The following is a 15551-nucleotide window of genomic DNA, read 5'->3' as shown; positions in this document are numbered from 1 at the left end:
CTAACTCTGAGTTGTTCATGTCGTCCTTCATGAGTCCATACCGTGTTGTTGGGATCTCGACTTCAGGTGGGATCGCGGCTTCACATCCGAACAATAATGAAAAGGGAGTGTGGTTGGTTGTTATTTTGAGTGTCGTCTTGTCGGACCAGAGTATCATGGGGAGTTCTTCTGCCATTTTCCTTTAGCGTCGTCTAGCCGCTTTTGGAGGTTATTGATGGTGATCTTGTTGCTCGACTTAGCTCGGCCGTTGGCCTGTGGGTATCTTGGAGTTGATGTATGCAAAGTGATGTTGTACTTGTTGTGGCTAGGTTGCGTCCTCCCGCATGATTACTGCATTCACCATTGTGGATGTTCCTGAGTGTCTTCTCTATCTCGTCGTGGTCGAGGAATCTGAGGTAAGGGCCTGCTACTGGCTTTCAAAAAAAGACGTCATGGATCAAGATGAATCTGGAGCTCACTAGTAGAAAAAACCCTTATTGCAGCGGGCTTTTAGACCCCTGTTGCGGCGTACATCGTATGCTGCAACTGGGGGGCCTGCAACAAGTCTGAACTTGTTGCAGCGTACAATGTTCGCTGCAAAAAGTGATTTGTTGCAGCGGGCTTTTAGATGTACGCTGCAACAAGTGCCAAAAAATTGGCAAAATTTTGGACTTGTTGCAGCGTACATATATATGTACGCTGCAAAAGACTCAACTTTTTGCAGCGTACATTATTTGTACGCTGCAACAAGTCTGAATTACTCAATTTTTTGCAGCGTACATTTATTTGTACGCTGCAACAAGTCTGAATTTTTGTGAATTTTTTTTCCCTTGTTGCAGCGTACAACATATATGTACGCTGCAAAAAAGCACTTTTGGCAGGAAAATTCTAATTTTGTTTAGGGATACCTAGAGTGCCTTGCACCAAATATAGAAACCTGTCAAAACAATAATAGAATAACGCAACCTGTATAACAAATATAAAAACAACAACTGGAGTTTTGTATACTATATATCCCAAAACCAAAGTGCACATATTACATTTAAATATATGTTCCAATTTCAACATAAACATACATTTTAATATAAAATTTATTCTATAACAACTAAACCAACTCGATCAAGCGCGCTAAAGCCAATAATAAATACTTGTTGGTAAAAAACTTAGCCCATTGCTCACGAACCACATCAAATTCCTCGCATAAGGCGCAATCCTCGGAGTGTAGACCTTTACAAAAACAGAAATTTAAATTAAACATTAGATTAAATACAAATTAAATATCACATTTTAACATTCAAGAAACTAATGACAATGTCCTAATAGTCTAAAATGAGTCCTTAGGTTCTTTAGTTCAAAGTTGGGAGCGAAAATGTCATTTTAGCCTAAATATGACCTATAACGACCCAATGAGCCTATAGGTGCATAAATAGATTGGAACGAGTCTTAGATCGTTAAAATTATGCATATTAAACATGTAATAAGTTTTAAATGAGTCCTTAGGTTCTTTATTTTAAAGTTGGGAGCGAAAATGCCTTATTTTAGCCTAGATATGACCTATAACGATCAAACAAGCATTAAATGGGTATAAGTAGATTAGAATAAGTCCTAGAAACTCAAAACTAAGCTTATTAATCATATAATAATTTAAAAAATGAGTCCTTAGGTTCTTAAGTTCAAAGTTGGGAGCGAAAATGTCATTTTAGCCTAAATATGACCTAAAACGACACAATGAGCCTTAAATATGCATAAATGGATTGGAACGAGTCTTATAAAGTTAAAATTATGCATATTAAACATGTATTAAGTTTAAAATGCGTGCTTAGGTTCTTTATTTTAAAGTTAGGAGCGAAAATGCCTCATTTTAGCCTAAATATGACCTATAACTATCAAACAAGCATTAAATGTGCATAAACAGATTAGAATAAGTCTTAGAAACTTAAACTAAGCATATTTCACATATAATAAGTTTAAAATGAGTCATTAGGTTCTTAAGTTCAAAGTTGGGAGCGAAAATGTCATTTTAGCCTAAATATGACCTATAACGACACAATGAGCCTTAAATGTGCATAAATGGATTGGAATAAGTCCTAGAAAGTTAAAACTAGAATATAAAACATTTAGTAGGTTTAAAATGAGTCCTTAGGTTCTTTAGTTCATAGTTGGGAGAGAAAATGTCATTTTAGCCTAAATATGACCTACAACGACCTAATGAGCCTTAAAGGTGCATAAATAGATTGGAACGAGTCTTATAAAGTTAAAATTATGCATATTAAACATGTATTAAGTTTAAAATGAGTGCTTAGGTTCTTTATTTTAAAGTTAGGAGCGAAAATGCCTCATTTTAGCCTAAATATGACCTATAACTATCAAACAAGCATTAAATGGGTATAAGTAGATTAGAATAAGTCTTAGAAACTTAAAACTAAGCATATTTATCATATAATAAGTTTAAAATGAGTCATTAGGTTCTTAAGTTCAAAGTTGGGAGCGAAAATGTCATTTTAGCCTAAATATGACCTATAACGACACAATGAGCCTTAAATGTGCATAAATGGATTGGAATGAGTCCTAGAAAGTTAAAAATAAGCATATAAAACATTTAGTAAGTTTAAAATGAGTCCTTAGGTTCTTTGGTTCATAGTTGGGAGCGAAAATGTCATTTTAGCCTAAATATGACCTATAACGACACAATGAGCCTTAAATGTGCATAAATGGATTGGAATGAGTCCTAGAAAGTTAAAAATAAGCATATAAAACATTTAGTAAGTTTAAAATGAGTCCTTAGGTTCTTTGGTTCATAGTTGGGAGCGAAAATGTCATTTTAGCCTAAATATGTCCTATAACGACCAAACAAGCCTTAAATGTGTATAAGTAGTTAGATTAAGTCTTAGAAACTTAAAACTAAGCATATTAATCATGTAATAAGTTTAAAATAAGTCCTTAGGTTCTTTATTTTAAAGTTGGGATCGAAAATGCCTTATTTTATCCTAAATATGACCTATAACGATAAAACAAGCATTAAATGTGCATAAATAGATTAGAATAAGTCTTAGAAACTTAAAACTAAGCATATTTATCATATAATAAGTTTAAAATGAGTCATTAGGTTCTTAAGTTCAAAGTTGGGAGCGAAAATGTCATTTTAGCCTAAATATGACCTATAACGACACAATGAGCCTTAAATGTGCATAAATGGATTGGAATGAGTCCTAGAAAGTTAAAAATAATCATGTGAATCATGTAATAAGTTTGAAATTAGTTTTTAAGTTCGTTAGATCAAAGTTGGGAGCGAAAATGTCATTTTAGCCTAAATATGACCTATAACGGCCAAAGAAGTCATGAATGTGCATAAATAGATTGGATTAAGTCTTGTAAAGTTAAAACTAATCATATAAAACATTTAAAATGTTTAAAATGAGTCCTAAGGTTCTTTATTTCATATTTGGGAGCAAAAAAGCCTCATTTTAGCCTAATATGACCTATAACGACCAAACAAGCCTTAAATTTGCATAAGTAGATTGGAATGAGTGTTAGAAAGTTAAAACTATTCATATTAAACATGTAATAAGTGTAATACTCTGAGAAAATATGTAGCTTTTCCTATTTGGTTTATTGTTCACAAATCAGGATCTTTGGACAACAACAAATGCTTATTAATCCAAGAAGCTTTTCCTATTTGGTTAAAACCCACACATTATTCACAATCTTCAACTTTTGTGATAATCATAAATCATAATGGACAAGCACTGTAGAATAGAGGTAGTCTAGATGCCTGAAAAACCTATAGCCTGGATATCGAACCTCCTAGTTAGATGAAAGCTCATACCTGACCAGATGCGGCCAATCCATCAGTTAAAAGAGAGACAGCCAACCACACTTGCATACAGATTTGATGAGCAGCCATAGCTAGAGGACCTTGATGAGCAGCCATCGAGGTCCCAATCGTCATAGTTATCAAAACAGCCACAGTTCTTCCAATCAGAAATCCACCTGGAAAAAAGGTAAACATAAGGAAACAGACGGCAATCCAAACATGTACGAGTAACACTTTAAGTAGGTACAAACAATGGCCACTTAAGCAGACTAATTTAAGAAGTTTGTAATGGTGATTATTAAGTAGAAGGTTATTAAAATCAATGTGTTAGATAAAGAATCAAAAACAGAAAATAACCATAAACATTTCTCTGACACTCACCAGATTTTAAATAGACCCCAAACTTCAGATCTCCAAATTTTGGAGGTAATAATATTACTCTCTTGCTAAGAAACCAAATCATCAAGAAGCTACCTATGTATCTGGAGCACAAACAAGCAGCATGATTACCAATATAGTTAAAAGAAAGCCGACTAACAGACTTCAGGAAGAAAGTGCATACTGAGACACAACAGTGGCAGTGGCTGCTCCAGTGACACCCATCTGAAAATAATTTATGAAAAGCGGGAACAGAAAAACAGCTGCAAGATTGGCAACACCTGCATGCAGATCATCAATGTACAGACATAAAAAGTCAAAAAGAAGGAAATTAAGAAATAGAGACTAAAAATAAACAGAAATAAATTATAACGATTAAAATAGAGTAACCAGGGGATAAAAAAAAAGTACAAATGCAATGCTGAGGCTTGAAAACATGCCTAGACAGAATACAGGGGTTTTTGTGTCCTTAAATCCCCTCAGCACACCCTGAAGAGCCAGAGAAAGTACAACAGCGGGGGCACCAAGAGCTCTAAGCGACAGAAACTTCTCTGCTTGTACTCGCATAGGAGAATCCTGCAAGGCAATTGCAGTTGAACATTAAATAACGCCAGTATGCAATACGTAATCAATGTACTAAGAATAAATTTGATCATGACCAGCAGGGATAACAAAGGGCTCGTTGGTCAACTTCACGAGTTTCACTACTGAATTCGTCATGGAAACAAAATCTCAATAACCATTTAACTATTTAGAACTTACTGCTGAGACACCCATTAACCTGAGGAATGATCCAGCTCCCAAAAGTAAAGCTAGCGCCTCAATGATGCCAATGCCTAGAGCGAGAAATAACGCTGTCGAAACTGATGATAACTGTTTTCTTTCATTTTTTTCATCGCCATCTAGAAGGTGCAAACAAAATACATGATAATCAAGTAATACAATAGTTCAATGGCAAAGATTATGACTAGAATGACAACATTCAGAATATTTTACCTGAAGAAGACTTTGCTAAATCTTCAGCTACGAAAGAAGTAGCAACACTAAGAAGTGGTATGTTGAATAGCTTTGAAATGATATTAAAGATAGACATAGAAACACCAGCGGATGCCAGCTGTACAGGACCTGCACACATAATGAAAACAAAGTGAGATCATTGACACGCACAAAATAAGAGAAAACAAAGTTTTTTTTAAATTCAAAATAAAGAATAAGATTTCAACCTAAACTGCCAATATAAGCTGTCTCCATCAGCTGAGCCATAGGATCAATGGTCTGGCTAGCTATTGCCGGTAAAGAAAGCATTATAAGCTCCCGTTTGACATTTGGAGGAGGCAACTGGTTGAGGGGCTGAAGTACAGACTCACTGCGAAATCATTAAAAATAAACTAACATAAAAGGGACATGCTTAAAACTTAAAGATTCAAATCAACAGTAGTTTCAACATAATCATTATCGCAGAGAAGTATTTTTACCAACGTATATTTTTGAGATGCGTGGCTCAAATAGTTGTAATGTGGTATCACCAAAAGATCAAGTAACACAAAAAATAAGAATAAGAATAATTTATATTATCAAACCCTAAAAATACGAAATTAGGGGAAAAATCAAGAATTGACTGAAAGCAAACCCTAAAAATACGAAATTAGGGAAAAACAAATACAAAAAGTTAGAAAACTATACCTCCTCAATTTCGAAGGCGGCTGAGTTCGAAGGCTGAGGTCGAAGGCCAGATGCTTGGAGAGAAAGAGTCGAGCAAATTTTCACAAAAACCAAGACGAATTGTCACCCAATTTCAACAATTACTTGCAAAAAACCCAAAAAAAACCACGAATTAGAGAAAACTTAGAACAAAAAAGGGGGGATTCAGAAAAAAGCGTCGAAATGGGAGTTACCTGGGGAAGAAACCGCGGCGAGAAAACGGGGGAGAATTCACGAAAAGGACCTCATAATTGGGGGAATATGGCGGAAAAAGAAGGGATTTAGGAGAGAGAAAGAGAGCAGATGAAGAAGAAGAAGAATGAGGAGGTGAGAGAGTACGCAGGGAAAGCTGAGGGAAGAAGAGGGAGTATGAGCGTCCTTAGGTTTGAGATCCGAAATGTTTTTCTTAATTAGCTTTGCAGCGAAATTTTTTTATTGCAGCGGGCTTTTATCTGTACGCTGCAAAATAAATGGGCTATTGCAGGGGGCTTTTACTTTGTACGCTGCAAAAAACTCTCTTGCTGCGGGCAATTAATTTGTACGCTGCAACAACCCTTTATAAAGTTTGACCCGCGTTGACCTACTGGTTGTTGAAGCGTATTATTACATGTACGCTGCAACAAGGGGGTTGCAACAGGGGTTGTCGAGGCTTTTATTCGAAAGGTTTTTTCATGGGTCACATCTGGTGGGATGGTGTGGTGTTTAAGCAAGTGCATATACGGGTCTCGCCAAGATGTGGGAGTTGGCGATTGACTTGTGGAAGGTTTTTCATTGATTGGGAAGGTCTCTCTTGTGATGGTTAGGTACATGAGATGGACAATAGGAATTGTTGATAGTTTGGTTGGGTTGATGTTGGATCTTAGGTTTGCTAGTGCGTCGGCTTGGCTGTTTTGGTCTCTTGGGATTTGCTGGAGGTTGCATAGGTCAAACTTTTTGACAAGTGTTTTGGCTATCTCGCGGTGAGCTTTCATCTTGGAATCCTTCGCTGCATAAGAACCGTAAATTTGACTAATAATCAGTAATGATTCACAGCATACCTCGAGTCGTCAAATGTGAATGTCGTGCGCTAGCATCAATTCTAAGATCAGAGCCGCATACTCCGCTTTGTTGTTGGTAGCTTTAAACTTGTAGCAGATAGATTGTACTATCATGTCCCGTTGTGGAGACTCTAGCACAAGTCCTAGCCCCGTCCCCCGTATATTGGAGGATCCATTAGTGAACAATGTCCATATTGGTGGGATAGTGTCGTCTGACAGCATGTCGACCTCTTAATCAACTTCTTGTTGTATACTTGGGCTGAAGTTAGCCACAAAATCTGCAAGAGCTTGGGATTTGATTGCCGTTCGTGATTCCTACCTGATGCCGTAGCATCCTAGCTGGATAGTCCACTTAGACATCCTGCCAGACAACTCGGGCTTCCTCATGATTGACTTCATGGGATAGTTAGTTCGCACAATAATAGGATGACATTCAAAGTAAGGGAGTAACTTAGTAGATGCTACAACCAATGAAAATACAAGTTTTTTGAGATGTGAGTACCTTGTTTCTGCGCTAAGTAACGACTTACTGGCGTAGTAGACTAATTGTTGCTTAGTTTTGTTGATCTTGACAATTTTCTTGATGTAATCCAAGCTGGTGTTGTCTTCGTTGACAGTATCGTCGATCATCATTGAAAATGTTGTCGGACGTCATCGGCAATGTTGTCAGACGTCATCAACAGTGTCGCCGGACGTCATCAATAGTGTTGTGAGCCGAGTGTTCATCATGTTGATGACATCATTGAATATGGTTGAGTCTCTGATGTTTGTGTTTTCATCTTTACATTATATTGTCTTGTCCCCCTGTGGAAATGTAATCCCCCGTAAATTTATAAACATTATTTATATATTTTAACGTATAGATTATTATATTTAAATAAGAATTGACGGATTTTAGAAATAAATATATAATTAACGTATATTTATTTATTACATTTTTAATATTTTTAAAGATTTATGAAATCAAAAGTAATTTTAGAATTTTACGTTGAAAAGAAATCGAATTACGAAAACTTATTGAATTAAGAAAACGATCCTATTCGGTTTTGGATTTGAATCCTAAAACTAAAATCTAATTCTAGCCCATTTTGCAAAGCCCAAACAATAATCCCAAAACAAATCCCCCTCTTCTTTTCTATTTCACACGTGAAACAAAAAGAACCCAAGCAAACCCCCTTCACTATTCACGTAACAAGGAACAAGAACCCTCAAGAACTCCTTCTCCCTCACGTTGCCGTCCTCCTCCTGCTCTCCTCACTGCCGACTTGCCCAGCCGTCGGACAACCAGTCGCCGCCGATAAACCTTGCTCTCCTTCTTTTTCGTTTTCCTTCTCCTTCATCCTTTCTTTCTCTTCCATTGATTCTTGTTGTTTTGCTTCCCTTGCTCACAATATTCGTTCTTGCTTTTCTCTTTCATTTCTGATTCGCGCAGCAAACACCCTTCGTCGCCACCGCCACGCAGCCGCCCCTCCGTCGCCGGTAATCTTCTCCTCCCTCCTTTTTATTTTTCGTCCTCCTTTCTTGGTTGTTATTTCTTGCTCTTCTCCTCATTTTCTTTCATGCTGTCGCACAGCCACCGCACGCCCAGCCACGTCGCATCAACCACCAGAACCACCGCTCGCTGTCGCGCCTCCCTTGCCGCCGGCCAGCATCTCCTTAAACCTTTATTTGGTTAATTTCTTAAACCCTAAGTTAATTAAATGTTTTAAATTATGTTTTAATTATGTAATTTATGTTCTATTAAATTAAATGTTTAGTTTTTATTATCCAATTATGAATTCCAGATTTCATGTTTGGCAAAATTAAATCATTAATTTTCAGATTTATATAATTGAATTAAAATAAGGATTTTAATTATTAAAACATGAAATTTTAAGGTTTTAATAGTTTTAAAATCATGATATAATGGTTGTGAATTATTAAAATTATTATTTTTATGTTCTAAGCATGATAATTTGGTTTTGGGAAAGCTTTAAACAATTTCATATTGCTGAAAATTTAAAGTATGATGTTTGCGAAGAGTTTTCAACGAATTTCAATCATTGATTCAATAATTATTATGCTAGGAAATCAAATATTCAAGTTTTTTTATTGGAGAAAAGTTCTAAATGCGTTTGGGATGTAGTTAGAATGTGTTATTATAGCTGTGAACGATTAGAAGTTGATTGGGAATCCTTATTGGTTGTTTTTAGGCGGAGAATTCTCTGTAGGCGACTTTTGAATTATTAAAGTGGTCTTGCAGTTTGTTTACACAAGGTACGTACATACCTGTGTGCTTGGAATGTGTGTTATCTGTTGAAACCAAGTTGAAATTTATTGATGAACCTGATTATGTCGGAATTTCATGTTTAATATTGTTTGATGAACATGTTAAATATATGTATTTCGTTACAAGGATTATAACATGTTAGTAGATGATTGATGCAAACATGTTTGATTGGGAACACTAGATTATTTTATATATATTGATTCAGATCGATTGTTCATTGTTCCCTTTTAGTTTTTCACTACTTTATGAGGGTCGTGGACCTTGTTTAGTAAGTTGAAACCTTATACCCATATAGAGGGGTTGATCAGTATTAAAGAAAAGGTTGGATTTAATTGGAATGAGTCTTGTTTGATACCTTTGTGATCACTTACTTAATTCCAAGATAAAAACAGTTGTGAATAAATGTGGATTGTATGCCTTATGTGATTGTTGAGTCATAACAAGGTTTCAATTTGTAAATCATGTAAAGTGAAACTGAGTAGCAATAGCTTTAGACTGTGCACGTCTAAAATGACGGACAAACAGGAGTTGGGGTTCATGGTGGTAGCCCATGGCCTTTATCTCGGACCGGATTGATCACCGTGTCCTATTTTTATTCAAACGTTCCTCGATATCGCAGGTCACTGAGGTTACGGAGTCGCACCCGTACCTCGTCTTCCTTAGTGAAGCCTCTAGCTAGAAAACTCGGTCCATTGCCTATTTCAATTAAAATAATATTATTGTTATAAAAGTCTAGACCAGTTTAGTCTAGCCTAGTCTAGTTAAGTGTGGTCGTCAAATTATCATGTCTTGTCTGCCCTTATTTATGTTCATTAGTATCATGTTAGGGTTGTTCGTTTAATAGTATCATGTTAGGATTATTATTGTTTTAGTATGTAGTACTCAGCTTTGCTGATTACGTGCTTGTTTGTGTGTGTTGATCATGGCTATGCCTTATTGATCCTATGATGACCCATCTTTGGTGAGCAGTCTCTAAGGATCAATAAGCGTTGCCCATCTACAGGTTTGAAGATGATGCATCATTGGGATCGGGATTAGAGAGCTTGTAGTTATATTTGCTTTGTTAATTTGGATTTGAAATTGTCGTACTATTCGTATTTCCTTATTTCCGTTAATTGGTTTTTGGACTTATTATGTAATCGATTATTTATAAAACTAAAAGTTAGTTTTCTGTTTTCCGCTGCAAAATTCTGAATAAGCCGTTACGTTTTTACACGGGCGATAATACTTTGATAATTCTCTATAGTTATATTTATAAAATGTTATTTTAGAAAAGGGAATTGTCAGAGTGTTACAGGAAACTTCAAGAAAGTATTTGAGTTGGAGTTAGCCACAGATATGATGTCGTATGCCAATATCTGATGTCGGGTATTTGTAATGCTATAATGAATTTCCCCTTATGTCCTTGACATTCTGGTTGTGTCGTTTTCATGGTCCTTGGCGTCTTCATGTCGTTGTTTAGTGAAACACATCGCCGGGATCATCTTTCCGAACTTTCTTTTGCAGAGACGACACTAGTTGATGTTGAGCAATCACTACCTCGACATGGAGTTGGCATCAGGGGACGACTTTTGGGTATTGCAACATTAACCCTTCTGACGATATCATTGGTTTGGGATATGTGACGATAAAGAATGACCACATGGTCTTTTGCATATCTCGTTTTCTTGGTCATTTGAAAAGGTGAACCTGTTCACAACAACACTAAGATGAGTTGTTAAAATAACATGACTATGAGTGGAGGCTAACTCTATTATCCGTCGAGTAGCATCATTATATGTTAAGAATCTCCAAGCGTCAACGTCTCGTGACTTGAATTGGTGTTTTCCAAGTTGTCCTTCATTTCTGATATGTCCCTCACTTTGTGGATGATGATGTCATGAATGTCACCTACCACAAATTCAATGGAACCAAGCAAAACAGTTAGTTAAGTTAATTTGATAGTAAGGGGATCCATTACCCTTTTTCTGTCTCGTCAAGGATTGACGTCTTCATGAAGACAATCTAGTCAGCCTTCATAGATATGACACCACTTCGCGAACTCTTCATGTCTGGATTGTTCAATGTCACTCCACACTCTGATGTCGAGCCTTACTTTAATGACGACACAATCTCGACGCACCTCTATCGACGCGCGCTCCAACATTGACTCGTACTTTGATGACGAAACTATCTTGTCACATCTTCTGTCAACGTACACATGCTTCCATTGACCCGTACTTCGATGACGACACGGTATCGGCATATATTTTGATGACGACACGATCTCAACACATCTGTAATCCCCCGTAATTTTATATATTTTGTTTATATATTTTAACGTATATTAATACATTTAAATATAATTTACGGATTTCAGAAATGAATGTGTAATTAAAATATAATTATTTTATTTCATTTTGAATAATTTTAATGATTTATGAAATCAAAATGTATTTTTGAATTTTACGTTAAAACGAATTCGAATTTCGAAATCACGTTCGATTGAAATTAGCAAGCAACCCTAACCATTTCGGATTCAATAACCTAAACCCTACTCCTAGCCCAATTGGGTAAAAGCCCAAACCAATAAAAATACTCCCTCCCCTTTCCTAATGCACGTGAACCCAAAGAAACACAAAAAAAAAAAAAAAAACCTCCTCTTGCTCCTTCACTGTTCACGTAACAAGCACCAAACCCTCAACACCCTCCTCCTTGCTGCCGCTGCTCACGCCGCCGGACCCACCAGCACGTCACCGGCATCCCGTCGCCACTGGTAACGCCCACCTTCTCTCTTGTCGTTCTCTTTCTCTTGTTCGTTTTCTTGATCTCCTCCTCAACCGGTTCTTGTTCTCGCACAGCACCACCACCACGCTGAGCGCTCGTGGTTCGGCAATAACCGCCGTCCTCGTCGTCCACCCTTGCACGGTAGATTCCTCCTCCTTATTTCCGTTCTCCCGTCGTGTTTTCCTTTCTTTCGTTTCCTTTTCATGGCTCTCAAACCATGCCTTGATTGTTTTGCCAGCAACACCACCTCGCCGCACCGCCGCGTGCCGCCCAGCCTTCCTCGCCGCACCGCCGCGTGCCGCCCAGCCTTCCTCGTCGCCGGCAGTTCTCCCCCTTCCCTTATTCGGTTAAACCCTTAAACCCTAGACTAATTGAATGTCTTAATTATATATATTTTTAGCTTAAATTATGATTCTTGAATTTAGATTATAAGTCTCATGGTTTAATTTGCAAATTTCAGATTTTTACACGTGCGTAATTGAATTATTAATTTTCAGATTCGTATATTATAATTTAAACAATATTATTTTATTTTCAGATTATATAAATGCATTGAAATATTAGTTTTTTGATTGATTAAAGTATGAAATTCAAGGTTTTTATGATTGTAAATCATGGTAGGTCGAGTATGGATTATTAAATTTGTTGTTTCAATGTACTAGGGACGTAGATTGACCATGGTGAAGCTTTTAAATGAATCTATAGTGCGGAAAATTTAAAGTACGATGTTTGCAAAAGTTTTCAACGAATTTCAATAACTAATTCAACAATTATGATTCTAGGAAATCAAATGTTTAAGTTTTGATATTGGGGAAAGTTCTAAATATGCTTAGGATGCAATTAGAATGCTTTATTATGGTTGTCAATGATCAGAAATTGATTGAGATTATTTATTGGTTGTTTTAGGCGGAGAATTCTCTTTAGGCGACTTTTGAAAGTGTTAAAGTGGCCTATCAGTTTGTTTACACAAGGTACGTACATACCTGTGTGCTTGGAATGTGTGCTAATTGTTGAAACCATGTGTATTATTGATGAACCTGGTTATGTTAATGTTGTTGATGAACTTAGTCGGGTTGAAACTGCATGTTTGATACTGTTGGATGAACATATTAAACCTTTATTGCATTTTGAGGATTTTAACATGTTAGTATGGAAGATTGATGCAAACATGTTTGATTGGGAACGCTAGATTGTTTAGTATATAATTCAGATCAGTTAATTGTTGTTCCCTTTTTAGCTTTTCACTACTTTATGAGGGCGGAGGACCTCATTTAGTAAGTTGAAACCTTATACCCATATTCAGGGGTTAATTAGTATTAAAGAAAAGATTGGAGTTAATTGGAATGAGTCTTGTTAGATGCCTTTGTGATCACTTACTCAATTCCAAGATAAAAACAGTTATAAATAAATGTGAGTTGCATGCCTTATGTGATTGTTGAGTCATAACAGGGTGTCAATTTGTAAATCATGTAAAGTGAAACTGAGTAGCAATAGCTTTAGACTGTGCACGTCTAAAGTGACGGACAAACAGGAGTTGGGGTTCATGGTGGTAGCCCATGGCCTTTCATTCGGACCGGATTGATCACCGCGTCCTATTTTCAGTCAAACGTTCCTCGATATCGCAGGTCACCGAGGTTACGGAGTCGCGCCCGTACCTCGCCTAGCTAGAAAACTCGGTCCATTGCCTATTTAAATTAAAATAATGCAATTGTTATAAAAAGTCTAGTCCAGTCTAGCTTAGTCTAGTTAGGTATGGTCGTTAGATTATCATGCTTTGTTTGCCCTTAATTATGTTTAATAGTATCATGTTAGGATTTTTATTGCTTTAGTATGTAGTACTCAGCTTTGCTGATTACGTGCTTGTTTGTGTGTGTTGATCATGGCTATGCCTTATTGATCCTGTGATGACCCATTTCTGGTGAGCAGTCTCTAAGGATCAATAAGCATTGCCCATCTACAGGTTTGAAGATGATGCATCATTGGGATCGGGATTAGAGAGCTTGTAGTTCTATTTGTTTAATTAAGTGATTCAATTTGTTAACTTGAATTTGAAACTTGTCGTACTATTCGTATTTCCTTATTTCAGTTAATTGTTTTGGACCTAATATGTAATAGATTAATTATGAACCCAAAAGTTAGTTTTATGTTTTCCGCTGCAAAATTCTGAATAAGCCGTACGTTTTTACACGGGCGATAATACTTTGATAATTCCCTACAGTTATATTTAAAAAGAGGTTATTTTAGAAAATGGGAATTGTCGGGGTGTTACAAAGTGGTATTTTTGAGCTAAAGGTTTTACTGACATTTCGTGTCTACCTTTTATATCTTAGGCGCCTAACCAACTAATTAGTTATGTAAAAGTAATTTCACACTAGTGAATAAATTTAAAGTTATTAGCTAGAAATGTTTGAATTTATTTTAATATTGACTCTTGAATCGTGCTTTGAAATACGTTTTTATGCGAATAAATGTATTTCGATTCTTTTGAAATTTAAATTAATATTTCAAAAAAAAAAAAAAAAAAAAAAAAAAAAAAAAAAATTTTACTGCTGCTGCTGCTACAGTACCGTAAAAAAAAAAAAAAAAAAAAAAAAAAAAAAAAAAAAAAAAAAAAAAAAAAAATTTATTTAATTATTTATCGTTTAATAATTATTCTTTTAATCAATCTAATCCTTATAAATCATTCTTGTTTATCCTTTTATGCTTCAATGTTTCATATACTATGATTATTTTGAGAGTTGGGTAGTATAGGAAAAGGCATATAGAATAGAAGCATTGTGCATGCATTATGTCAACATGATTGTAATTTCTCTACCTGCTAACTGTCGTGTCTTCCCTATGCATTGCGATTGATATATATATTCTTACTTATTGTGTATTGTGGGATCATACGGTAAGTGAGAGTACTAATTACTAACATAGAAACTATGTTTAATTGTTATAGATCACTAATCATGTCTGGCATACAAGGAAATAGAATAGGGAGCAATTCTAACCCTATTGTTCTAAGCGATGATGAAAATGAAATGGATTACGAGTCTGACATTAACAGTTACACCAGCCATGAACTTGTTTTGCGTCGAGTTTTAAGAGCAGGAGAACCTGATAGTGATGATGAAGCCCTTCGTGAATTTGATCGTGCTAGAGGGCAAACTAGAGTCGATATTTATCAAGCTGTTTTGAGACCTGAAAGCGATTCGGAGCCTGAGTTTGAGCATGAATTTGGGTTTGAGTTCGAACAAGAATTTGAGTTTGAATTCGAACATGAATTGGAGGTTGAACCTGAGTTTGAGTTTGAGCCCGAACATGAACCTGAACCTGAGCCTGAGCCTGAGGAAGCTAATCATCAACTTCAAGGTCTACGAAGATCCTCTAGGCCAAGAAAAGAAGCTTATTATTTTGATATGGATGACGATGATGAACTTAAATATGAGTTATTCACCCTAGAAGGTTATAGCGAATCAAAGGACAAGTCTGATGACGTTTCCCTTTAGCTTTGCTTACATATTTAGTTGTGTGTGAGAAAAATGTTGGACAATCCGCCCAACCATAGTTTATGTTATATCGTAGAACCTTTTTACGTCATTTTGAGAACAGGTGTGTGTTA

At 36.1% G+C, this 15551-nt stretch overlaps 1 protein-coding gene and 1 long non-coding RNA gene across 2 annotated transcripts; one reads left to right on the top strand and one right to left on the bottom strand.

Annotated features, from left to right (window-relative positions):
- Positions 1–972: 972 nt before the first annotated feature.
- LOC110802080 (protein DETOXIFICATION 45, chloroplastic-like) lies at positions 973–8267 on the bottom strand. The gene is made up of 9 exons (XM_056839157.1): positions 8140–8267; positions 5395–5537; positions 5168–5296; positions 4934–5073; positions 4612–4747; positions 4356–4452; positions 4175–4275; positions 3806–3969; positions 973–1206 (listed from the first exon to the last, which is right to left on the bottom strand). The coding sequence occupies exons 1-9, from the start codon at positions 8265–8267 to the stop codon at positions 1108–1110; spliced, it is 1137 nt and encodes a 378-aa protein (XP_056695135.1). The 3' UTR covers positions 973–1107.
- Positions 8268–11474: 3207 nt separating this feature from the next.
- On the top strand, positions 11475–14228 carry LOC130469051 (uncharacterized). The gene is made up of 5 exons (XR_008929430.1): positions 11475–11933; positions 12019–12085; positions 12183–12290; positions 12851–12915; positions 13871–14228. It is a non-coding gene; the product is annotated as an uncharacterized lncRNA (long non-coding RNA).
- Positions 14229–15551: the final 1323 nt, after the last annotated feature.

Source organism: Spinacia oleracea, chromosome 3 (assembly GCF_020520425.1).
Source record: "Spinacia oleracea cultivar Varoflay chromosome 3, BTI_SOV_V1, whole genome shotgun sequence".
NCBI classification, from domain to species: Eukaryota; Viridiplantae; Streptophyta; class Magnoliopsida; order Caryophyllales; family Amaranthaceae; genus Spinacia; species Spinacia oleracea.
Note: the sequence above shows the minus strand (reverse complement) of the source record. Positions and strands in the feature narration are given on the sequence as shown.

Coding starts and splice junctions, on each gene's coding strand:
- LOC110802080 (XM_056839157.1), bottom strand. CDS start 8,267: ATGGAAGAGAAAGAAAGGATGAAGGAGAAGGAAAACGAAAAAGAAGGA. Junction 5,297..5,394: donor AGCTTATATTGGCAGTTTAG/GTTGAAATCTTA, acceptor TTATGTGTGCAG/GTCCTGTACAGCTGGCATCC. Junction 4,453..4,611: donor AACCCCTGTATTCTGTCTAG/GCATGTTTTCAA, acceptor ATCTGCATGCAG/GTGTTGCCAATCTTGCAGCT.